The 26,086-nt window shown below is 38.6% G+C and overlaps 2 protein-coding genes and 1 pseudogene across 2 annotated transcripts; 2 read left to right on the top strand and 1 right to left on the bottom strand.

The window, feature by feature from the left end:
* The first annotated feature begins 3,218 nt into the window (after nt 1–3,218).
* Nucleotides 3,219–4,176, top strand: LOC134759965 (olfactory receptor 4E1). The gene has a single exon (XM_063715326.1). It carries the CDS (start codon nt 3,219–3,221, stop codon nt 4,164–4,166), a length of 948 nt encoding a protein of 315 aa, XP_063571396.1. The 3' UTR covers nt 4,167–4,176.
* Nucleotides 4,177–6,683: 2,507 nt separating this feature from the next.
* LOC134759967 (olfactory receptor 4E2) lies at nt 6,684–20,453 on the bottom strand. The gene is made up of 4 exons (XM_063715327.1): nt 20,351–20,453; nt 17,735–17,822; nt 13,551–13,644; nt 6,684–9,251 (listed from the first exon to the last, which is right to left on the bottom strand). The coding sequence occupies exon 4, from the start codon at nt 9,241–9,243 to the stop codon at nt 8,302–8,304; it is 942 nt and encodes a 313-aa protein (XP_063571397.1). The 5' UTR covers nt 9,244–9,251; nt 13,551–13,644; nt 17,735–17,822; nt 20,351–20,453; the 3' UTR covers nt 6,684–8,301.
* Nucleotides 20,454–23,939: 3,486 nt separating this feature from the next.
* Nucleotides 23,940–24,550, top strand: LOC134759964 (ADP-ribosylation factor-like protein 6-interacting protein 1; annotated as a pseudogene).
* The last annotated feature ends 1,536 nt before the right edge of the window (nt 24,551–26,086 follow it).

Below are 26,086 nucleotides of genomic sequence, written 5' to 3'. Positions count from 1 at the left end.
ATTATTATTGCAAAGTCTGTAACTTCATTCCCCACAGAATTCACTTTTCTTAACTAGTGAGTAGGGCAAGCTGATGTCATTGCTTAAAAGTTCCTAAGGACATAAAGCCTATATAATGCAGGTAGAACAACACCAACACTACAGCTGCTGGTGCTTCTTTCTCTACAGATTCCCCTTCAGTACTTGAAGGTGGAATAATCCACCTGAAACTGGCAATACAAAACTTGCACCTAAACAGTGTGCTGTAAAGGAAATAGGATGCTTCTGCCACACTGGTTTTCTGAATAATTAGATCAAGTTTTGTGTCGGAAGTGTCCTAATAAACCTGAAGGGCTTGCAAAAGTGGCTGACTTTTTTTTTTTTTTTTTTTTTTTGGACCGGGTCGCTGTGTTGCTCAGGATGGAGTGCAGTGGGAAAATCATGGCTCACTGCAGCCTTGACCTCCTGGATTCAAGAAATCCTCCTGCCTCAGCCTCCTGAGCAGCTGGAACCACAGGTGTAAGCCAACATGTCCAGCTAATTTTTTGTATTTTTTGTAGAGACAGGGTTTCGCCATGTTGCCCGGGCTTGATTGTGGCTTTTAATCTCTTCTACTCACCACTACAATCTGGAAAAGTGAAAAAATATATATTATTTCTGTACTACATTTTCTGTTAATTGGAAACCAATCCTTGAAAATCTTGCTGCAGGGTTACATATTTTGACATATTGAAAAATATGATAATAATATAGCTACAAAGGTGTGATTTTTACAGACAGCGGGAAATAGTACCTTTTACCAGAAAATATCACCAAATACATCTACTGTGACATCACCAAAACTGTGAACAAGACCTAAGGAGGGAACTTCAAGGGCTCTCACCTTTCTTATTGGAAAAAGCAAGGTAAATGGGGTTATCTGACTTGTCCAACTTCAAATAAGTTGTTATTTCTACTGGAAGATAAAAGTCTTGATATTGAAAGTGCAGGACTGACACTTCTGTTACTTTTGGAGGTACTAAGAGCATCAGAAACAACCCAGGTGACTTTTTTAGATATTTTAGTTGGATTTTATTTTTGTTCTTAATCATCTTTCCCCATTTCCCTGAAATGTATGCAATAAACAAGAAGCAATATGGTGCTTCTTGTGCACCATATTGTTTCTACTGCAGTTGAACACAGCTCCATTTTTCAAAACATTTTTTTCCTGTGGCTCCACAGAAATAGAAAAAAGTGATAATTATGGAAAAGGTTTAGTTTAAAATGTATATTCATATTCTATGAGGAGAGAACAGAAGTCTTCATTTCAGACCTAGTTCTTGATCTGCACACCCTTTTCAGTCTGTGCAGGTGAAATTTCCCATACTGAATAAAATCCTAGCCCCATTCTTGGTCAGCTCTTCAGCTTTGAATTTTGCAACCATGAAAACAAGTGTAAATCAGTAACACTTAAAATCACTTCTTGGAGCAAAAGCTTCAAATGAATACTTAAAGAAAAATTTCTAAACAGTAAAATTAATCTATGGTTATCTTTAGATGCTGCTGTAAATATTAATCCAAACACTGGACACAGTGAGTTTAATTTTTAAGTGTTAACTGAAAGACTTCTCTGGCCCCAAAAATATCTTCTTTGCCACAGAACTGCTTTTCCAGTTCCTTGGTTTGACACTACTATTAGTCATTCCTCTGACACGGACAACAAAAAGGGCTGCTATCTCAGAAGGCCGGCATGATAAGGTATAGGACATATTTGAGGAGAAAGAGAGAGCTAAGAGGAGATAAAGAGCCTTCTCTAGCCTATTTTCACAAGCAGTGTGGGGTTGACTCATTAGTCTGCCAGACAGCCTGATCTTGAGGGATGATATAAATCTCCAGTAGTCACTCATAATAGGAAGGAAGTAGCAAGGATCATGGGGCCCAAGCAACCAAGAGCGACAGCTTCCTTGGGTGGGCCACCCCAGAAGGCTGTGTGTGTCAGGGCAGCAGCGTGGAGGAGGAAAGCTAGAAAAGAGAGATACCTCATAGTCCCCCTAAACCTGCCCCACAATCTGACTCAGGACACCAAGGACAGGAAGAGAGAGGCCACTAAGACACATTCTGCTTCACTCCCTGATTCTACCAACTACCACAAAAATTCAGATGAGAGTGGTGGTAGAGTGGAGAAAGCCCGAACCAAGAGTCGGGAGACCTGAGCTCTAGACCCAGCTGTGACTCCAGTTCCATGTAACCTTGGACCAGTTGATTTGCCTCTCTGTGCCTCATTTTCTCTATTTGTAAAATGAAAAGAAAAATAGATTATGTCAACTCTCAAGTCCCTTTAAGGACTAAAATCCTGTGACTATAATGCATATACTCGTTATTTTAAAAAATTGTGGTTCTTGAGTCATAGGCTAATTTAAAAGAAAATAACTATTTTCGTTTCACTTGTGGGCCAGTAAGTCAGACAACAGAACGTGACTTTGAAAAGAGCTAGAGTAATCTAATCAAGATGGTAATGCTATTAGGCTTGGATCTTGACTCCCACTTTAAGAATAAGTCTGCCCTCAGCTGAGGGGTGGAGGAGAGGTCAACTTCCACATTTTCCAAGGCTTCCAGGGTTTTATCCTGCCTTCTCTAAATAATTGTTCAAGAACATCACAGCCACATTGCCAATTGTCCAGTAGCTTGGTACAAAGCTTCTGCCCTCTGGAAGTTATATCGTGGAAATTACAGTCTCAGAGCCCATGGCAAAGCCAACAGCTGAGCAAGTGGTTTGGGTTGATGAAAAGTGCAGTCTACAGGACTATTAAAAAAAAAAAACCTATGTTCAGGGACCAGATTTGTGTAGCCTTGAACAAATTATGTATTTGAGTTAAAGAGAATCTTAACTTCTTCTCCTGTAAAAATCCATAACCTAAATCTAAGCGTTGGTATCTTACTACATTAAAGGAGAAATAACTTGTTTGCTCTTTCCGTCTCTCCTCTCCCTCTTCAAGATTGTTTTATATCTCTTAATGAATGAAGATTCTCTATTTTATTATTCCAAATGTGTATGTTAAGTACCTACTACGGGTGTATCATCACGTAAGATGTTAATGGGGATTTTTAAAAGAAATGCAAGATATTTTACCATAAATTCTAGATGGAGAGAAAAGGCATAAACGCACAAGAAATTAAATGACCAAATAATTGATGCAGATACTAAGCGTTATATTAGACTTTTTTTTTTCTAATTCTTTACAGGTTGTCTAACAAAGAGAATGGAAGAGGCCGTTCTACTCAATCAAACTTCTTTAGTGACATATTTTCGGCTTAGAGGTTTATCTGTAAATCAGAAGGCACAGATAGCTATGTTTTCCATGTTCCTCATTTTTTATGTCCTGACACTCATTGGGAACGTTCTCATTGTCATAACTATTATCTATGACCACCGGCTCCATACTCCCATGTATTTCTTCCTCAGCAACCTGTCCTTTATTGATGTCTGCCACTCTACTGTCACTGTCCTCAAGATGCTGAGAGACACCTGGTCAGAGGAAAAGCTCATCTCTTTTGATGCCTGTGTGACCCAGATGTTCTGCCTGCACCTCTTTGCCTGCACAGAGATCTTCCTCCTCACCGTCATGGCCTATGATCGGTATGTGGCCATTTGTAAACCTCTGCAGTACATGATAGTGATGAACTGGAAGGTATGTGTGCTGCTGGCTGTGGCCCTCTGGACAGGAGGGACCATCCACTCCATAGCCCTCACCTCCCCTACCATCAAACTGCCCTACTGTGGTCCTGATGAGATTGACAACTTCTTCTGTGATGTACCTCAGGTGATCAAGCTGGCCTGCACTTACACCCATGTTATTGAGATCCTCATTGTCTCCAACAGTGGACTGATCTCCGTGGTCTGTTTTGTGGTCCTGGTGGTGTCCTACGCAGTCATCCTGGTGAGTCTGAGGCAGCAGATCTCCAAGGGCAAGTGGAAGGCCCTGTCCACCTGCGCAGCCCATCTCACTGTAGTTACACTGTTCCTGGGACACTGCATCTTCATCTATTCCCGCCCATCCACCAGCCTCCCAGAGGACAAGGTAGTATCTGTGTTTTTCACTGCAGTCACCCCCCTGCTGAACCCCATTATCTATACCCTTAGGAATGAAGAAATGAAGAGTGCCTTGAACAAGTTAGTGGGGAGAAAAGAGAGGAAAGAAGAAAAATGAAAATGTCTACATCCTTAGGATACGTGGTGCTCCAAATTAAAGAAATGCCTTGCAAAGAATAAGTTACATACCATATTTATCAGACTATGTGACTTATAAAATTATCCTTGGTCCAATATCTGACAGTCATAGCAATCGTTGTGGTTATTAATATCTTCTCTGTGCTGGAAATTATCCTAGGCACTGTTCATTTACTTAATTCGCACAACTTTGAAAGGTAGATATAATTATGCTTGTTTGTACATGAAGAAATTAAAGCTCTAGGATAGTGAATAACGTGCCCAAAGTCACTCAGCTAGAAAACAATGAAGGCAGCATGTGAACCCAAGTGTATCAACACAAACTCAAGCTGTTTTCATGACATATGCTGCTTCTTTCTGCTTTTCGGTTGGAGTGATAACCAAGGTCTAAACAAACCTTCAGATTTCTGGGCAGCCCTTGCCTGCATCATTCACTCAGATGCTTGTATAAACAGCTTAGCAAACACTAGTGAAGCAGACGAAGTGAGCTTCCACATGACTTTTGTGACAGAGAAAGAAGACTTTGAACAGGAGAAGTTACTGACACTCTCAAGTATCCAGGCAAAATCTGCCATCAGAGCAATGAAATGGGGATATCTTACTATTCATTCATTTGACAAATATTACTGAGCACTTATTACGTACCAGATACTAGGTTTAGAGCCATAAATAAGACATACATACAGTCCTTCCTTCATGGAGTTTAGGGTCTAGTGAAAATAGAAAACAAAAATATGAACAAATAAATTTTAACTACAGATTGTGATAAATGCTATAAAACAGCAGGGTGCTGTTAGAGAGTATGGAAGAGACTTGCTTTAGATTAAGTGGTCAAGGATGGCCTCTCTGAGGAAGTTACATTTAAGATTAAAAGGAGCCAGCCATAAGAAAAGAAAGGTGATGGATATTCTAGGCAGGGGAAATGGCTGGTGCAAAGATCTATGCTGGGAAAGACCTTGGCTTGTTCAAGGAAGTAAATGATCAGTGTGATTACAGCTTAGACTATAAGGCAGAAAGTGGCAAAAGAGTGATATCAGAGAGCTAAAAAGAATCTTTCCATATTCTCTCAAGAAGTTTAGAATCTTTTCCAGTACAATAAGAAGCCACCAGAATGATTTAAGCACAGGTGTGGCATGAATAATTTATGTTTTAATAAAATTATTTTAGTTATTACGTAGAGAATTCACTCAACTAAGCAATGGCATCCAATATTGTTCTTAGAGCAATGGATGGCTGTTAAGTATTTAGTAATAAATACTTAGAAAACAGCTTGGTAGAAAACACCAAGTTGGATAAACCATGATCTATAAACCAACATCTTAAATCTCATTGTGGTGGCACATAGTGTAGCAGAATGGAATGTGGTGAGTCAACTGGGATATGAAGAGGATATCCCAGATAATGGCATCTCATATTCATATTTATAAAAGAGCATGACACATTGTAAATCATCAGTGTGTTCTCACTCCATCACTAAGAAAGGCACGCTTAAATGCAGCTGCGATTTCCTAGGCCCTCAGTGAGCGTATGATCACTAAACCTCTGAGCCACAAGGTCTACATCATGATTTTTAGGAGGAAAATTTTTATTTGCTAGGAAATGTGTTAGGAAGGATATTCAAGTGACAGAAGCCATTTCAGTTATACAGAGGCATGATTTTAAAGGCATTCTGTAGGGCTTTCTGGGTATCATAAGTTAACTTCCAACAGACAAATCTGATAATTAATAGTTTCTTTCCCAAAGATAACTCCCTGGAAGGTATAAAATGATATTTATTTGAACTTGGTGGAATAATTGAGCTGAATTTAAGAATTATAAAATTTATGTAAAATAAATGCCCTTTTATTATAGGCAATGGCAGACAATAAGGAGAAATATCTAAATGTCTTTCCAATGAGCCCAAATAGAACTGCTTGTGCAGGAATCAGCCATACAGAGGAACACTTGCAAAATTGTCATATTGTCTGTCAACAAGACAATGCTTCAAGGTAGTCATTAAGATTGTAGCTGGTAAAACTATAACGGAACAATGATGTGATGTTTGCTTATTTTTTTCATAAGCAAAATTTCTGACACTACCCGTTTTTAGTCACACTAATTTTTACAACTCTCTGGGGAGGTAAAAATAAAACATTTTCTCTCCATTTTATAGAAAAAAGCTTTTCAGATTCAGAGACAAGATAAAAATGTGTTTAATTACTCACTAAATAAATAGAGAGTCTTAAAGAACAAAAATAAAAGATCTTGATGCTTGGCTCTGTGGTTTACTTACTTTAACAGGAGAGAGGAATCATTATTTATTAATATAGAAATCTGCTCAGCAACTTTGTATTCAACAATTGAATTTTTCAGGTTACAACCATGTTCTATATGGTAAAGTAATGAATAGTGCCATAATACAAATAAACAAATAAGAAAGTGGGAATTTATTTCTGCATAAAAGATACTAATGAGTATAAATACCTATGCACATAAAAGTCCAGAAACTAGAGGCATAATTAGTTCATTTTTCTAAGTTTTTAACATGTACATAGTAGTGATATCTGGGCTTCATTTCATCATAGATATCTAAAACTCTTACTATGACTCAAGTTTTATATGAGAATTATAGGGAGCTGACCATATTCTACCTTTGTTTGTCAACTTGAAGTAATGATATTTAGATATTTTCATGAGCACCTCTCAGTTTAATGAATAGACTGCTTCTGATTCTTTGTCCTTTTGATTACTAAAAGGTAATCATGTGCTACCCTTTAGTTAGAGTTAGTGGGTCACTCACTCTGTATTGTATATGTCTGTAATGTGTGGATGGCTATGTTGTCTGCTCTCCAGTTCTCCAGAATACTCAAGTATTATTTCTGTAAGTTGACAGACCATGTGGAAAATAGTGACAAAGACCCCAATCAATTATAAATTTTTTTCAGAATAAGCAAAGAAACATATTTATACTTAATATTTTTATTATTAACCATATTTCATTTCATTCCATTAGCTCCATTAAAGTTGATATTGTATGGTAGCTCTCTGACCATCTATAGGATCTTCATTTACAGCTAATCCTACTCATTTCAGTCACAGAATATCATCATCATTACCTAAGAAATTTGTCATGGATCCCTCTTTATATGGACTTGCCCATTCCACAATAAACTGATATACTTCAGCCCAATGAGTGATAGTAGTTAATGATTAGCTGAGAGGGGCAGGTGGCTTGAACTCAGGAGTTTTGAGACCAGCCTGGCCAATGTGGTAAAACCTCATCTCTACTAAAAATACAAAAATTAGCCAGGCATGATGGCATGCACCTATAGTCCCAGCTATTTAGCAGGCTGAGGCAGGAGAATCACTTAAACCTGGAGGTGGAGGTTGCAGTGAGCTGAGATGGCACCACTGCACTCCAGCCTGGGCAACAGAGTAATTAGAAAAAAGAAAAAAAAAAACACTTGGTATTTTCTACCTTTTTAATTTTTACTATTCTCGTGGGTGTATAGTTTTGTTTTGTTTTAACTTTTTATTTTGACATTAATTTCAGACTTACAGGAAGTTGCAGGAATAGTACAAAAAAATTCCTGTCTCAAAAAAAAGTACAAAATAGATCTAGACATGAGAGAATTACATTCAAAAGCAACAAAAGTTTAATTCAATAGAAATAAGTAAAGGCTTATTTATACACTTGAAAATATATTGGAAAGCAAGATTGAAACTACTATAATGTATAAATCACAGGAGTGATGTATAGCTTCCCAGAGGCAATAGCCCACAGAACAGTATAAATCAAGAGAGTCAATTCTCACTCTACCTGCTCCTGAAACTGAGACTGAACTGAGTTCCCCAAATTGTATTATTTTACTGATGAAATCAAAAGCTGTCTTTAAACTTTCCCAGGTTATTTTTCCTTATAACTTCCACTATGATCTTTTCCTTTATTTAAATAATAGTTAATAAGTTCTTATCTTTAATGAACAGAATAAGTTCTTATCTTTAATGAGCAGAAATCTGACCTGCTCCATGCCATTTTACCTAATTTATGAAGTTATATAAGTTGATTTTGACTCTTTACTTTTGCTTTTTCATTAAGGATGTGGCTGAAATTATGTCTGCAATCCCAATGACCATTATGTATATGATTTCATGAAAAAAACTTGTCTCTGCCTGAGCTGCTTCATGGCACTTTTTACCTCGTCATTCCTCAAGGTGTGAATGAAGGGATTCAGCAAAGGGGTGACCACTGTGTAGAAGACAGACACCACCTTGTCAATGGAGAAGCTGGTGTCTGGCCGAGTATAGATGAAGATACATGGCCCAAAGAAGAGGGCAACAACCATGAAGTGGGCCGAGCAGGTAGACAGGGCTTTCTGGCGCCCTTCAGCTGAGTGTTTTCGAAGAGAAACCAAGATGACCGTATAGGAGGTGACCACAGCCAAGAAACAGGAGAGGGAGATGGTTCCACTATTGGTCACAATCAGTATTCCTGTAAGGTATGTATCTGTGCAGGCCAGCTTGATAACAACAGGCACATCACAGAAGTAGCTGTCAATAATGTTGGGGCCACAGTAAGGTAGACGAATAGTCAAGAAGGTCTGCCCTAGTGAGTGAACAGTACCGCCCAACCAGAGAGCAAAGACAAGCTGTATACAGACTCTCATGTTCATCACATTGGGGTAGTGGAGTGGAGTGCAGATAGCCATGTAACGATCATACGCCATAATGATCAGCAGAAAGATCTCAGCACAAGCAAAGAGATGTAGGAAGAAGAGCTGTGTGATGCAGTTGTCAAAGGAAATGGTCTTTCTCTCTAAAAGCAAACCCTCCAACATCTTCGGCACAGTGACAGATGAGTGGCAGATGTCAATAAAGGAAAGATTGCTCAGGAAGAAATACATGGGGGTATGGAGACGTGGAGTAAAGACTGTGGCAATGATGATGAGAATGTTCCCCGAAAGCGTTAGCACATAAATGGCTGAGAATGCCATGAAAAACAGCATCTCCAGCACCCATTTATCAGTGAGTCCCAAGAAGACAAATTCAGTCACTCTTGTTTGGTTTAGACTGTCCATTCAATGAGCTTAGGGGGAGAAAAATGAAAGCTAATTTAGTTTTATTATTATATGAATAGAACTAAATGAAATGACTTTGTATTCTTATCTGAATTGCTTATTTATCATCAGAGCATATAGCTTATGAAATCAATTTAACAATAGTTGTTACAATATACCCACTACTTACCAGGAGCCATGCCAGGCACTTCTATTTAAACACAACCACCCCATGGCACAGGAATCAATTGTTTCTGCTTTGCAGATGAGGTCAGTGAGCCTTTACAAGAATAAATAAATGCCCAAAACCCTTACACATTAGTTATTTGGCTCTTTTCACTTCAAACTAAAGCACTGATAACATTAAGATAATATTCCAATACAACTCCCAACTAAATAATTTGACTCTTCCTATCAAATTACATATACATTCAAAGCCTGCAACATATACATTCAATGCCTGCAGCACATTTTCATTTTTTCAATGTTGAGTGTCCTTTTATTTTCCCTATTAATTCTTCTCTCCAGCCAAGCAAGTCACTGTCCTCCAGGCATCCTACCTCCACCTACTTACTTTCCAAAATCTTTGTCTTTACTTTTTCTTTTCCCTCTGCTCAGAAAACATACACGCTATTCAAGTGTACTCTCCTCACCTCATTGTTGACTATTAATATACAAACAACTCCATTAAAAATGGGCAAAGGACATGAACAGACACTTCTCAAAAGAAGACATTCATGTGGCCAACAAACATGAAAAAAAAGCTCAAAATCACTGATCATTAGAGAAACGCAAATCAAAACCACAATGAGATACCATTGGCTATTATGAAAAAGTCAAAAAACAACAGAACAGATGTTGGTGAGGTTGTGGAGGAAAAGGAACACTTTTACACTGTTGATGGGACTGTAAATTAGTTCAACCATTGTGGAAGACAGTGTGGCAATTCCTCAAAGATCCAGAACTAGAAATACCACTTGACCCAGCAATCCCATTACTGGGTATATACCCAAAGGAAAATAAATCATTCACTTATAAAGATACACATACATGTATGTTCATTGCAGCACTGTTTACAATAGCAAAGTCATGGAATCAGCCTAAATGCCCATCAACAATAGAATGAATAAAGAAAATGTGGTACATAACACCATGGAATATTATGCAGCCATAAAAAGGAACAAGATCATGTCCTTTGCGGGGACATGGATAGACTTGGAAGCCATTATCTTCAGCAAACTAATGCAGGAACAGAAAACCAAACATCACATGTTCCCATTTATAAGTGGGAGCTGAATAATGAGAACACATGGACCCACGCTACACCTGTGGAGCTCTTTGCTTAATATCTGATGATCTGTGCTGTAAACCACCATGCCACATGTTTTCCTATGTAACAAAACTGCACATCCTGCACATGTATCCATGAACTTAAAGGTTGAAGAAAAAAATTTTATTCATCCTTCACTTTGTCTTTGACTATTTCAAAGAACACTACCTTTAAGAATACTTTCCTGACCCAATCAAAGCCTATCTATTCCCTTTCAGGCTTCTTTTATGGTCCTTGACCTGTAAAATAAAGTAAAATAAGATGTTCATTTTTGCTCTCCACTAAATCAAAAAAATTTTTTTTTTCGAAATGGCGTCTTGCTCTCTCTCCCAGGCTGGAGTGCAGTGGTGCGGTCTCGCCTCCTGGGTTCACACCATTCTCCTACCTCAGCCTCCCGAGTAGCTGGGACTACAGGCTCCCGCCACCATACCGAGCTAATTTTTTTGTATTTTTATTAGAGACGGGATTTCACCATGTTGGCCAGGATGGTCTTGATCTCCTGACCTCGTGATCCGCCGGCCTCGGCCTCCCAAAGTGCTGGGATTACAGGCGTGAGCCACCGCGCCCGGCCTAAAATTTTTTAAGAGTAGTAACCACACAGGACTTATCCTTTGCAGCACTTAGTAGGTGCCTTGTACACAATGGGTATGCAAAAACAAATTTTTACTTGAACTGAAACTAACTTCTTAGGCAGCCTGAAAAAGAACTCAAGGCTTCCTTCACAATGGAGCTAAGAAAATACTTAAGAAACTTACTTCTTTAAATTCTGTAATATGACATTATTGTATAAATACTAAAGTTATATTACCCTAACTTTTTATACTGATGGCTGGCCAAAAACTATAACAGTTGGGAAATAATTGTCACAAACCACAAAAATAATTTATATTCTTGATCCAATTATTTCACTTGTAAGCATTCAAACTATGAAAAAAGCTAAATGCAAGGATATATTAACTATAGTATTATTTAAAATAACGTGAGGCTTACATTAGCGGTTTACATTAGGAACAACAGTTCACAGGGCTTACATCAGGAACAATGTCATGGGGCTTACATTAGGAACAATAGTGACAAAGGCCTACCAACATGAAAAAATATTAAACATAATGAATAAAAATGAGATAAAGCATGTTAAACTTTCTCAATAATCTAAAATATATAATGCCAGCCAGGCGTGGTGGCTCATGCCTGTAATCCTAGCACTTTGGGAGGCCAAGGCAGGTGGATCACGAGGTCAGGAGTTCAAGACCAGCCTGACCAATATGATGAACCCCCATCTCTACTAAAAATACAAAAATTAGCCAGGTGTGATGGTGCATGCCTGTAATCCCAGCTACTTAGGGGGCTGAGGCAGGAGAATTGCTTGAACTGAACCAGGGAGGGGAGGCTGCAGTGAGCCAAGATCTCGCCACTGCACTCCAGCCTGGGCGACGGAGCAAGACTCCGTCTGAAAAAAATAATAATAATAACAAAATATATAGTGCCATATAAATTATCAAAAAAAAACAGTAGACTTGAAGAAAATATTGTAACATAGATAACCAAAAAGGAATACTCCTGTTATCCAAGATCTCTTAAAACTTAATAAGAAAAGACAAACGACTCAATTAAAAATGAGCAAAGAATATACTTAAGTCACAGAAAAAGAAGTGCAAATGACAAATAAGTATGAATAAAAATATGCTCAATTAGTAATAGATTACAAAGAAAATCAAATACTTTTTGTCATTCATCAGATTAACAAAGATATAAGGAAAGGAGTACTCAACACTGCTACTAGAAGTAGGTATTATTGAGATTTTTTGGAAAATAATCTAGCAGTGCCAATTAAAATTTTAAACACTCATACCTCTGAACCCAGGAACTTTACTTATAGGACTGTATTTTGTAGAAATAAAGAAACCAGTAACTAAAGAACTAAAGATACATGTTTAAAGACTTTTTGGTAGAGTAACATACTGGAAACAAACTGAATGTTTCTCAATAGAGGACTAGATAAACACATTTTAGTACAGCCACAATATGGAATACTATGAACTATTAAGAATAATAATAATAATGAGTTGGATCTATATGTATAACCTAAGGCAGTGGTTCTCAATGTGGCTGCACATTAGAACCACTTAAGGAAGTTTTATAAATTTTGATACCCAGGCCTCATGTCAAACAATCAATTCAGAATTTCTGAGAAGTGGACCCATCAGCACTATTAATGCTCCTTGGAGATTCCAGTGTGCAGCCAAGATTACAATATACTAATTCATGGAATGTCAATAACATATTGTTAAGCAAAAGAACCTATTATGAGTATACTATGAACCTTGAAGGAAAGAAGGGAGTGAGGAAGGGAGGGACAAAGGAATGAATGAACAAAGGAAGAAAGAAATCGAAAAAGATTTGTGTGTGTATGCATATATGTATGTGCATATGCTTCAACATATTAATATTTATATATATTCAAACATATATACATATTCATGATATGTTTGTATATATTTATTCCTAGAAGGACACAAGATAGATGTTGAAGAACACACATCAATTTTAACATTAGTTACCTCTGGAAGTATGGAACTGAAGGAAATGATAGGATTTTATTAATTTTTACATTATAGTTCATAACTGTTCAAGTTTGTATAATAAGCATGGGTTACTTTGTTTTAAAACAAAGTATTAAAAGCATGCATAGGGAAAAGCAAGTGAGAAGAATACCCACAGCTTGTTCTTATCCTACTGCTGTTATAATTTGTTCCAATTGTATTATAAACATATAATTTTATATTCTATTTTTCACTCAGTATTATATCATAAGTGTATAACCAAGTGACATTTCATCACATATATGTATTCGAATGTGTGTACCCAGTCCATCCTTTGTGGCCATTTATGATGTTTCTAATTTCTCACTATTAAAAATAATGGTACAATCTGTTCTCAACATTACAGTGAGAAATCCTATTAAAATATAGGTCAAGCTGGGTGCAGTGACAAGTGCCTGTAGTCCCAAATACTCAAGAGGGTGAGGTGGAGGATCTATCGCTTAAGTCCAGGAGTTCAAGGTCTGCCTAGGCAGCACAGCGAGATGCCATCTCTAAAAAAAAAAAAAAAAAGATCAGATTAAATTATTTCACTAATTCAAAGACTTTCAATGACTCCCTGTTCACACATTGTAAGTGAAGTCTTTACATTGGCCTGCAAAGCCCTCAATGACACAACTTCCCATTTCCTCTCTGACGTTGTCTCCTACGACTCTTCCTTTCAGCTCCAATCACGTTGTCCTCCTTGGTATTCCTCAAATACTCAAAACACAGTCCCACTCTGGGGCCATTGCACTGGCTGCTTCTTCTGTTTGGAATCTCTTCCCCCAGATATCCCATAATTCTGGAGTCCCCAACACCTGGGCCACAGATGGGTACCAGGCTGCACAGCAGGAGGTGAGCACTTCAGCATCACCGCCTGAGCTCTGCCTCCTGTGAGATCAGCCTTAGCATTAGATTCTCAATCGCAAACCTCCTGTGAGATCAACCTTGGCATTAGATTCTCAATCGCAAACCCTCCTGTGAGATCAGCCTTGGCATTAGATTCTCAATCGCAAACCCTACTGTGAACTGCACATGTGAGGGATCGAGACTGTGCACTCCTTGGGAGAATCTAATGCCTGATGGTGTAGGTGAAACAGTTTTATCCTGAAACCAATCCCCCCCACCCCAAGTCCACGGAAAAATTTGTCTTCCGTGAAACTGGTCCCTGGTGCCAAAAAGGTTGGGGACCATTGGTATAATTAACTCCCTCACCCCCTTGATGTCTTTGCTCAAACATCACCTTCTCAACAAGGTTTATGCTGATAAACATAGATAAAACTAAAACTCACCCAGAATTCTAGCACTCCTGATCGCCTTTATCCTGATCTACCTTTTTTATTTTTTGAAAGCACTGATCACTTTCTAACATACTATATAATTCACCTATTTAGTCTATTGTTTATTATTTTCTTTCTCCTGCTGCTAGAATATAAATTCCAAAAGGACAGAGATCTGTTTCGCTCAATGAATCACCCAAATTATCTAGGAAAGTATATAGAACATAGTAGTTGCTCAATACATATTTTTGAATGATTATAACTTCTCTAACATGTTATTCTGTTAGGAATAGATTACTAGAAATGAGTTTACTAGCTTAAAGATTATACCTCAAAATATATTATTATCAAATTGCTTCCCAAAATATTTGCAAGATTAAATAATTCACTCATGGTCACTCAGCAACTGGCTAAAATGGAATTTGAATTTTTCAGAGCCTATGTTCTTAACCAAAGAACTAAAAGAAAAAAACATAAAGTGGGCTTTAAGTAGCAATGAGATCCAACTATGCACTCCCTGAAGGAAGGGAAATATCTCATTCATTTTTCTATCCACAGAGCAATGTAACTGGCATAAAGGAAGAACTCACTGAATACTTATCAAATTAATTTTTTTAATGTTTTAAAAGTAGGACAAAGCAATCTTCCTGCCTCAGCCTCCCAGCACTTTGGAAGGCTGAGGTAAGAGGATGGCTTGAGGCCAGGAGTTCATGACCAGCCTAGGCAACATAGTGACACTGCATCTCTACAAAAATTTTAAAATTAGCTGAGTGTGGTGGGACATGTCTATAGTCCCAGCTACTCAAGAGACTGAGGCAGGAGAAACATTTAAGCCCACGAGTTTGAGGCTGCAGTGAGCTATGATCACACCACTGCATGCCAGCCTGGGCAACAGATCAAGACCCCGTCTAAAAATAAAATAAATAAAATAAAATTTTTAAAGATATTTTTAAAGTAACACTACAAGTAAGAATTATGAAAAATCCAAAAATTTGGAGGGAAGTTGATCTGTACATCAAAATAATTACCCATTTTAAGGCAATCAGCAGAAATCTTATCTACAAAGGGGCAATTGAACAAAAAGCACCAGAATCCCCACTAGACATCAGTATTGTGTATTGTGTACTGTGTATATTAGAATTCTTCATTTAAAAAAAACTGAAGGTCAGTGAAATCTATCTCTTTCTGCTCTTTGTCTACCTTTTTTTACCTTTCTTCCAAGAGCTCTAGAGTTCCCACAGCAGCTCCACAATGTAGACAGCAACAACTTTCCCCTTTTTGAAATCACACCTCTGAAGAGTATCGTGACTTTCCAGAGATCAGTGACCTCTACTCCCTAACCCCAATTTCAGCCTACTCATCTTTACTTTTCATCAATGATACCTCCAACCCTATCTTTCTCTGCCTCTTCTCTCTGTTTCTACCTGATCTCTGTTTCAGCACTAAAGGCTCAATCCTTGGCAAGGACACACTTACAGAAGTGTTACTTAGATAAGGCTCCTTTTGCCAAGAGGAACATGATTTTCCATCACAGTAGACCATTATCGTGTTAGCCTCAAATGGATTTGTAAAATCCAGAGCTTCCAAGGTCTTGCTTAGGTAGATCTGATATAAGAGAACTGCCTATATTGATTGAATGCCAGGGCTTAAACCCTCAAGAAGAGACAAGGCAGAAGTTCATAGGAACACGCTGTAACCTTTGACAGGTTCATCTCCCTAATAAAATGGGATGCAGGTAAGCTTCAGAGGTGTTTTGTGGCTTTCCCAGCTTTTGCATGGCAAGATTGGAATTCTGCGCCAATTCTCTTGTCCCTAGGCCTTTCTATTACTCAATAGTTGGCTGCAGAGAGCTGAGTTGGATTAACTCCTAAATCTTTTGCAGCATATTAAATTTAGTTTATTTTTTAAAGATTTGATTCTTCCCCATATATGAGGAGACCATCTACTCAGTTACCAACTAAAACTGGGAAAGAAATCTCTGAGAAAAAAAAACTGCTGTGAAAGTTTTAGAGCTGAAGGTTGTTTAGGGTAAGAACAAAATGATGTCCTTGCTTCTGCATACATAGAAAGCATTTAGAGGCTGGGTGCAGTGGCTTATGCCTGTAATCCCAGCACTTTGGGAGGCCGAGGGGGCGGATCACCTGAGGTCGGGAGTTTGAGACCAGCCTGGCCAACATGGAGAAACCCCGTCTCTACTAAAAGTACAAAATTAGCTGGGTGTGGTGGCGCATGCCTATAATCCCAGCTTTTCGGGAGGCTGAGGGAGGAGAATCGCTTGAACCCGGGATGTAGGGGTTGCAGTGAGCCAAGATCGTGCCACCATTGCACTCCAGCCTGGGCAACAAGAGCAAAACTCCGTCAAAAAAAGGAAGGAAGGAAGGAAGGAAGGAAGGAAGAAAGAAAGAAAGAGAAAGAAAGAAAGAAAGAAAGAAGAAAGAAAGAAAGAAAGAAAGAAAGAAAGAAAGAAAGAAAGAAAGAAAGACAGAAAAAGAAAGAAAGAAAGAAAAAGAAAGAAAGAAAGGAAAGAAAAAAGAAAAGAAAGAAAGAAAGAAAGAAAGCATTTAACATCACAACTCCATACATTACAATGATGTAGTCATGGTGAGTTATGTCCCAAAGACTGACCCTGGGTAGGAAATCCCAGAGGAGCAGAGCTACCATGGCTCAACTGTAGTCCTCCAAATCTGCTCCAGAACAGCCCAAAACTAATCTGTACGCTGACTTTCAGAGCACAGGTTTGCTGCATAAGGACTTCCTTGCTCTTACAAACAAAGACTGGATGGCCATCTGCCAGTAAAAAAGACTTCATCTTTTCAGCATTCAACATTCATCCTATAATCATGTGTGAGTGTCTGCTATATTCCAGGCACTGTTCTAGGTATTCAAATCCAAAAAGCAAACAGAAGTGATGGTCTTGATCCCTTACAACCTCAAGACTCCATAACCTATGGAGTGTTCGATAACTAGGAAAAAGAAATCAGTGCTGTGGCAAAATCTAAAGGTGACAAGTCATAACCCCAGACATCTTGAGGAATCCTGGAGGGTGTGCATATGTGTGTTTTGTCTGTGTATGTGGGTGCCTTCATAGACAGCAACATGTTAAAAAAGTATTCTGATTCCTTAGACAGAAAAGAGGTTAAAACAACTCTCATAAATTAAAAGGCATTCTATTAAACTTCTAAACATACACACTTAAGTGACATATCAGACAAGTGGCTGAGACAGTCTTGCTCAATACCATGTACATAATGTACATTTGAGCATACACGTGCAGACCCACAAAAAGAATGACAAGCAACGCAGGTAGTGGTAAAACTTACCAGTTTTCTCCAGTTGTGCAGGGATGCTTTAGCTAATTGTTATAATGTTACTATAATGTTATTTCATTCACTTTTCTCATAATTGTTTCTAGAAATGAAACAGAAAAAGCAAAATCCTAAAAAACATGAAATAAAATACACTCTGATTTGGATATTAGTAACTGGCTTTCTGTTTGAACAGTTTCGCCTTTTTAAATTGTGTGTGTGTGTGTGTGTGTGAGAGAGAGAGAGAGAGAGAGAGAGTCTCACTCTGTCACCTAGGCTGGAGTGCCGGGGTGTGATCACAGCTCATTGCAGCCTCAACTTCGTGGGCTTATGCGATTCTCCCATCTCAACCTCCCAAGTAGCTGGGACTACAGGTACACGCCAACCATGTCCAGCTAATTTTTTGTTTTTTTGTTCATTGCTTTTTTTTTTGGTGTTGTTGTTGTGTTTCTTGTTTTTTGTTTTTGGTTGGTTGGTTGGTTGGTTGGTTTTTTGTAGAGACAGGGGCTTCACTATGTTGCTCTGGTTGGTCTCAAATTCCTAGGCTCAAGTGATTCTCTTGCCTCAGCCTCCCAAAGTGCTGAGTTTACAGGCATGAGCCATCACGCCCAGCAGTTTCACCTTTTTAATAATGGTCCCTGGATTTTTTAAATCCTTTTTCTTTTCTGCAAATTTTGCATTTTTCCTTTACAATACTTTGACTTCTGTCAGGCCAACTAAGACAGAACTCAGTCTACTTGCCATTACCACTTTAATCAGTAACTACCATGGACATCATTAGAACTGCATTTTAAGACATCCAAAAATCTGTTACTCGAAGGTCATTCATTCATTCAACAAATTTTTTAATAGAAAAAAGTATTCATTTTTAGTTCATATTAATAGAAAGCACACTTTTGGGGGATATAACTTGATACTAACATTAAGCTTTAAGTTTTGTATTAAGAAAATTTTTTAAACTTTTTTTAGGGACAGAGTCTTGCTCTATCACCCAGGCTGTAATACAGTGGTGCAATCATAGTTCCCTGTAGCTTCAAACTCCTGGACTCAAGCAATCCTCCCGCTTCAGCATTCCCAGTGGCTGGGACTACAAGCATGTGCCACCATACCTGGCTAGTTTTTTGGGTTTTTGAATTTTTTTAGAGACAAGATCTCATTATGTTGTTGGTCACGAATTCTTGGTGTCAAGCTATCCTCCCCACTCAGCCTCCTGAATAGCCAGGATTATAGGATCCAGCCACGGTGCCCAGTAAGAAAATATAAAAATTTTTAAGGGGTCTGTGTCAAATCAAAGCCATTTGTCTTAGTCTATTTTTGTGCATCAGAACTAATAAATATTGTCAAATGAAAGCATACTTCCTGAGTCTATATATATATATATATATATAAATTTGGATTCTGCTTCTTTTTGCTCCTTTAGCCAATTCATATATTACTCTGCATATACTTGGGCAAGTCTCTTAACTTTATTTTCATTATGGAATGCAGGTAATAATTTTATCCCTATAATTACTGTAATAGTTAATTTTATGTGTCATCTTGGCTAGGCCATGGTACCCAGTTATTTGGTCAACAATGACCTAGCTGTTGCTTTGAAGGTATTTTTTAGATGTGATTAATATTTAAATCAGTAGACTTCAAGTAAAGCAAATTGCCCTCCATAATGTGGCGAGGCTTCATCTAATCAGTAGACGGCCTGAAGAAAAATGACTGAGGTCCTAAGAAGAAGAAAGAATTCTATTCCCAGACTGTCTCTAGATTCAAGACTGCAACAGTAACTCCTGCTGGAATTTCCAGCCTGCAGGCCTGCTGTGAATACTTTAAACTTTCCAAACCCACAATCCACAGTCTCATAATAAATCAAGCTCTCTCTCTGACTCTCTCTCTCTCTCTCTCTCATTTTATATATATAATGTATATACACACAGTTAACTCTTGAACAACACGGATTTGAACTGAGTCCACTTGTACGCAGATTTTTTTTCAACCAAACGCAGATTGAAAATGCAGCACTCACAGGATGCAAAACCCATGTATATGGAGGGTCAACTTAGTATATGCCAGTTTTGCAGGGATGACTGCATATTTGGCTATTGGTAGGGGCGTCCTGGAAACCAATCCTCCTATGTATACCAAAGGACTAATTTATGTGTGTGTGCATGCGTGTGTGTGTGCATGCGTGTGTGTGTGTGTGTGTGTGTGTGTGTAAAACCTTTGGTTCTGCTTCTCTGGAGAACTCTGACTAATATAATTACCTTCTTTGCAATGATCACCAAGATGGGACTGTGGTGAAGTTTAGGAATATGTAGGAAGAGCACTGTACATTTATCACTCTCAGGAGATAAGCTTTTCTTAAAGAGCCTATTATCTCCTCTCTCCTCACCTCAGCACCCGCCTTAAATAAGAAACAATAATCATGATCACGTTATAAAGGTGAAGCAGGAAGAGGATAGCAAAACTCAGCATCATAAAATCAAATCAGTCAACCCAGGAGCTCTATTAAGCTTAAGCTGTCTTCTAAAGTCCAAAGCAATATTCTTCAACGTATAATCAGTAACATTTGTTTATACATAAAAACTGTCTATCTTATTTGTTTAAAATAAATTTTCTCAATATATATCACACACTTACCATCTACTCTGTATCTCCCCTAATGATTCCATTCTCCTCTGATACCCTATTATAGAAGCCTAGGATATAAAATCATGAAACTCAAAATTCTGCACAGGGTAAACTTTAGGCTCAAAAGCTTTGGAATTTTTATCTATCTGACACAGAATTTTGAAGTGATCATCACATGACATAATTGAACTTGCCATCAATGAGTACTCGGAGGTATTATTAAAAGTTTTCCATTCCAATGCCTTTCCTGTTATTAGTCTCATTCATTTAGCCATTTAATAAGTGGACAACAAATCCAGAAGCCTTCAAATATGGAAGAGTTCCAAACCTTTGGCAATTAGCATGACATCAGTTTGTACAGCCACTGTAATAACCACTGCATACACACCAGGGATTCAAGGTCCATAACAAGTGAAACCTCACCCATGAACACTGAGTAAATTGGTACCAGTCAGTGGGTACCCAGGATGCCTGATATACAGCCTAGAACGAACTTAGCTTCCGGAAGTATCTTGCTAAACACTTCCTAATTTGCCTCTTCTAATGCTTGGGCAGATGTTCAAAGTAATATCTATAAATCTATATTCTCCGCACTTTACAGATTGTCTGGGTAAGGCAATCTTTATAAGTAAGGCAAAAATATCAAAGTGTTTTATAATGAGTTTTTAAATCTCTTTTTAAATATTTTGACTATGTAAAGCAAAAATATATTGTGAAATTTATAACATGTAGAAGTAAAGTATATTAAAGTAATAACAAAAAGCCTGGGAGGAGAAAAACAGAAGTTTGAAAGTTTCTTATATCATACAGGAAATGATATAATATCATTTGAAGTTATACTGTATTAAAGATGTATAATCTAAATTCTAGAGCAACAGCTAACATAAAGTAATATAACTAATAAGATTATAGTGAAGATGAAATAAAATTAAAATACTAAAATAAAACCCAGAAACAAACAAACAAAAAAACTCAATCGAGACCAAAAAGGAAAGAAAATGAACACAGAAGAAATGGGGAAAATAGAAAACAAATCACAAAATGGTAGATTTAAACCAATCATATCAATAACTACATTAGAATTTTTTAAAAAGGAAAAATAACATACCACCCTAATATTTATCAAAAAAAATTCTGAACAGGATATTACAGAAACCTCCAACCTGGAGCCACCAATATGCATAGATAACAAAAAGCTCCAAGGAAAGCCCATTCCTTCTAGCCAAAGGACAAGGAAACAGGCAGAAATCTTCCTGCTCCAGCTAAACACCAACAAATAAACCACACCCTCAGGTCTCAGTCAGTGAGCAGGGAAGTTGCTCTTCCACCCCACCTTCCTTCCCAATAGAAGCCACTGTGCACTCTGGTTTCCCCCTTGGTAGTGTCAGCAGGCCAAACAGGGAGCTGATCTTCCACTCCCCAGATGGCAGCAGCAGGTAGTGCTCCAGTCTCCTAGCAAGATACTGTCAGTGAGGTCCAACAATGAGCTGAGCCTCCATCTCTACCTGGCAACAATGAGGTAGAATGAGGTGCTGTGAGGTGAGACAGTAAACACTCAGCTTCCCCCACCCCAATGTCAGCAATGCCCAGTGAGGAACTGAACCTCCACACCCATCCAGTGGCCATGTAACTGAACAAAGCAATGGAAAGCAGGGCTAATCGGAGTTCCTGTTCCCATCCCCTTGTCAACAAGGCCCACTGGTGAGCTAAGCCTCCACTCCTGCCACACCAACCAGGCAGGAGGTAAGTCTAGTTGGCCCTCTCCTTTCCCCCCTTCCAGCTGGCCCAGCAGAAAGCTGATCATCTCCATTCACAGGCAATAAGGCAATGTGACTTAACGGTCCCCTTTTTGCTGGGGTGGTGCCAGTGGCACCCAGCAGGAAACTGAACATATATATCCACCAAACTTTACCCTACATATCAACAGGAGAACTACTGCTAAAAAGAAGATTAAATAGGATCCAGAGTTTCCTAATAAAAAACCCATAATGTCCAGGCTACAATCAAAAATTACTTTTCATTCCAAGAATTAGGAAATCAGAACATAAATGAGAAAAGATAATCAACTGATATCAACACCAAGACGAATCAGATGCTCAAATTATTAGAAAAGGACTTTAAAACAGCTCTCACAAAAATGCTTCAATGAGTGAGGCCAGGTGTGGTGGCTCATGCCTATAATCCCATCACTTTGGGAGGCTGAGGTAGGAGGATCACTTGAGCCCAGGAGTTTGAGACCAGCCCGGGCAATATAGTGACATCTCATCTCTACAAAAAATTGAAAATCAGCTGGGTGTGGTGGTGAGTGCCTGTAGTTCCAACTACTCGGGAGGCTGAGGAAGGCGGATTTCTTAAGCCCAGGAATTTGAGGCAGCAGTTGCGTCCAGAGAACTGAAAAATACAATAACTGAAATTAAAAAGCTCTCTGGATAGATTTAATATAAAGGGGAGATGCCAGAGAACAGAATCTGTAAACTTTAAACTGATCAATAGAATTTACTCAGTTTGAAAAACAGGGAGAAAATAGACTGAAAGAAAAATGAGCAGAGTTTCAGAGACCTATGGGATAGTAACAAGAGATCTAAGTTCATATCATTGGAGTTTTAGAATAAGAGGAAAGAAGTGGGACTGAAAAAGTATTCAAAGAAATAATGCCTGAAAACTCCCCAAATTTGGCAAAACTATAGTGGCAGAGGTAATTGACTATAATCATGAGGATATAGAGTTGCTACTATGTAATGGGGATAGAGAGAAGTACGAATGGAACTCAGAGATTTATTGGAACATGTCTTGGTGTTTCCATGCTTGGTGATAGCAGTGAAGAGGTAATTGCATCAACCAAGGTCTGAAAAGGGTACAGTAACCAGGGGCTTGGGCCCTTCAGGGATGAAGGTCTGAGTCACCAAAGAGCAAGAAACTGAGACCAGCAGGAATGCTGAATGAGGGAGCCTAGAATGAGTGATAGAATAGGGAGACAAGAGATAACAGTGATGGTCTTGGGACCAACTGCAGCAGCGACTCTACTATCTGACTAACTCCCCTGTTTTAGGTCTTTTTTTTTCTTTTTTTTTTTTAAGAAACTGTAATCAGCCACCACCTTGAGGAATCAATGACAGTACAAAGCAAATATAATGTTGGGTAAGAGTGTATCAAAGCAGTGGAAGGGTTGACTGACACTATCAATACCCTCCTCTGCATAACCCGTTTGCATTTTCCATGTGTTAGCACACGGCCCAACTTTCAACTGTCAGTGCCTCTGTGCCTGAGGGGATCTTTCTGGCAACTGGAGCTTTCTTTGCCCATGTACATAGTAAACCCTGAATACTAGAAAATTAATATCCCTGGTAATTAATAAAATTAATATCGTTCAACCAATGGCTGACAGGAGTTGGTAAATGGAAGCCAGTCAACAAGATGACCTCAATGATCTCCATCATCTCTGGTATTCACATCACTGTGCAATCCCATTCTACACTGTATAAGGGTGGGTCTGTGTGACCAACAGAATACAGCCGAAGTGGCCAGAATCGCCCTGTGGATCTCAGGAGGAAGACTTAGTTGGAGGGTGGTTTGTGCTTGCTGAGACAGCACCTCAGGGATGATGGCAGAGGGAGGTAACCACAGCACCAATTTGCTGGCTGCAGAGACTGCAAGTTTAGAACAATTAGCTGCAAGAATGGGGAAGAGTGATGTTGATGGTGGATAAAGTCTTATGGGAAAGAGCTTGGTTTTCACCTGCCATCATGGACTTGGTTTCTTTGGTGCTTCAGTTATCTACTATCTAGATCCATCTGTTCTGTCTGCTGTTTCCTCTTTTGTTATGTTTTGGTGCTTGGCTGACTACCTTGTTCCCATTCTAGCACCTAACATTTTTGACTCCAATAAATGCACCAGCGATCAACAGCAAAGATTCCATGAAATTTGCAGCAATCTACTAAAAACTCAATGCAGAGCTATGGACTGGTGGAAACAAATCTTCACACTGAAGGAAGAAAAGCCTGAAATGTGTTTCATGGCTATGATCATTTATCTCACTGCAGTTGTTTGGATGGGACAGCAAGTCCACAACCTGCTTCTCAACTACCTGATACTGACTTTCTTACTGTTGCTTCCTCAACTAAACCAACACGGAATCATTTCAAACCACACTGGAAAGGCCAAAGGGAGATAAACAAGCTTCTCGAACAAAAAGAAAAGAAAAATGAATAATTCATCTGCTTTATTCAATGTGATTAATGACATATACATTGTCCCTAGGAACAGTTTCTGCTATACTATCTAGATACTAAAATGTTAAAGAAGTAGCTCTTTGTTCTCCCTCACTCTGCCCTTAATTATTCAATAGTCTAAATCCAATGGGATAAAAGAAAAAAAAAAAGAAAGAAATTCACACTTACCAAGTAAGTGTCTTCGAGTCAAACATAGTTAAAAGCATTTTCATTGGTGGTCTTACATGGATAACTCATTAGACAGTACGACTTGTTTTGATTTTTCTCACCCAAGGTTAATGGAATTCTTACATTAAACAACTTCCTTTAAAATAATACAGTGGTGAATTCTATCCTTTAGTACAGTTAAAGTGACTTTGGATCATTGCTTAAGTTGGTCCTTGCTTTAGTTTGATACCAGGTAGTGGTCTGTGGCTACAGGAATCTTGTTCTACTGTCTGCTTCCACTGCCTGCTTAAAAAACTGTCTAGCTTCATGAATACAGAGACCAAGTTTACCTCTTCTGATGAAGAGACCAATTAAGATTCATTCCTCGGCCGGGCGCAGTGGTTCACACCTGTAATCCCAGCACTTTGGGAGGCCGAGGTGGGCGGATCACAGATTAGGAGATCAAGACCATCCTGGCTAACACGGTGAAACCCTGTCTCTACTAAAAATACAAAAAAAAATTAGCTGGGCGTGGTGGCGGGCGCCTGTAGTCCCAGCTACTCAGGAGGCTGAGGCAGGAGAATGGCGTGAACCCGGGAGGCAGAGCTTGCGGTGAGCCCAGATCGTGTCACTGCACTCCAGCCTGGGTGACAGAGTGAGACTCTGTCTCAAAAAAAAAAAAAAAGATTCATTCTTTCGTTCCTCATTCTGTTTTTTTACCGTGGAAAAAAGAACCTGATGGAACAAAATTAAATTAATTCTATACCCTAGTATATGTAGGTTTCACCTTTATGCAAAACTTAGCGTTTTGTAGGGAACATTGATCCTTTCTCCCAAACGAGGAAGATCTAACAGCGTTAGAGCTCTTATGCCCTTGCACTTAGACTTCAAGTTAGTACATCCTTAAAGGCTTTTTCACAGCAGACTTCCAAAAGATTGTACTTAGGATTTTTGGTACACTTTTAATTTTGGATTTTCAGCTGACTTTAGCTATGACAGAGAGTAGGTTAAGACTCATGTGTATGACCTTTACTCTAAGACCAGCTAGTAAAGGACTAGTCTTTTATGTTAGCCAAAATTCATTTCAATAGAAAATAATCATTTCTAATTAATTTCTTCGACCAGAATAAGCCTTGAAAGGTAAGCCTCAATGTTCTTATTTACGGTAATACTGCTTGTTTCAGTCCCAATAGGTTTGGCATAGGAGATAGTGATCACACTGGTGTCTGACAATTTTTTTAGATAGTTGTCTGAAAAATGCAAGGCTGTTGGTGAGAGCAGACATGAGGTGATGATAGTTGGCCTCTCGTCTCCATAGATTTTGTAACTCCTTGGTGAGTTGTGTGTGTGTGTGTGTGTGTGTGTGTGT

This window comes from Pongo abelii, chromosome 15 (genome assembly GCF_028885655.2).
Source record: "Pongo abelii isolate AG06213 chromosome 15, NHGRI_mPonAbe1-v2.0_pri, whole genome shotgun sequence".
In the NCBI taxonomy this organism is placed as follows: Eukaryota; Metazoa; Chordata; class Mammalia; order Primates; family Hominidae; genus Pongo; species Pongo abelii.
The sequence above is the reverse complement of the archived record's forward strand: the minus strand, read 5'-3'. Positions and strand labels throughout refer to the sequence as shown.

Coding starts and splice junctions, on each gene's coding strand:
- LOC134759967 (XM_063715327.1), bottom strand. CDS start 9,243: ATGGACAGTCTAAACCAAACAAGAGTGACTGAATTTGTCTTCTTGGGA.
- LOC134759965 (XM_063715326.1), top strand. CDS start 3,219: ATGGAAGAGGCCGTTCTACTCAATCAAACTTCTTTAGTGACATATTTT.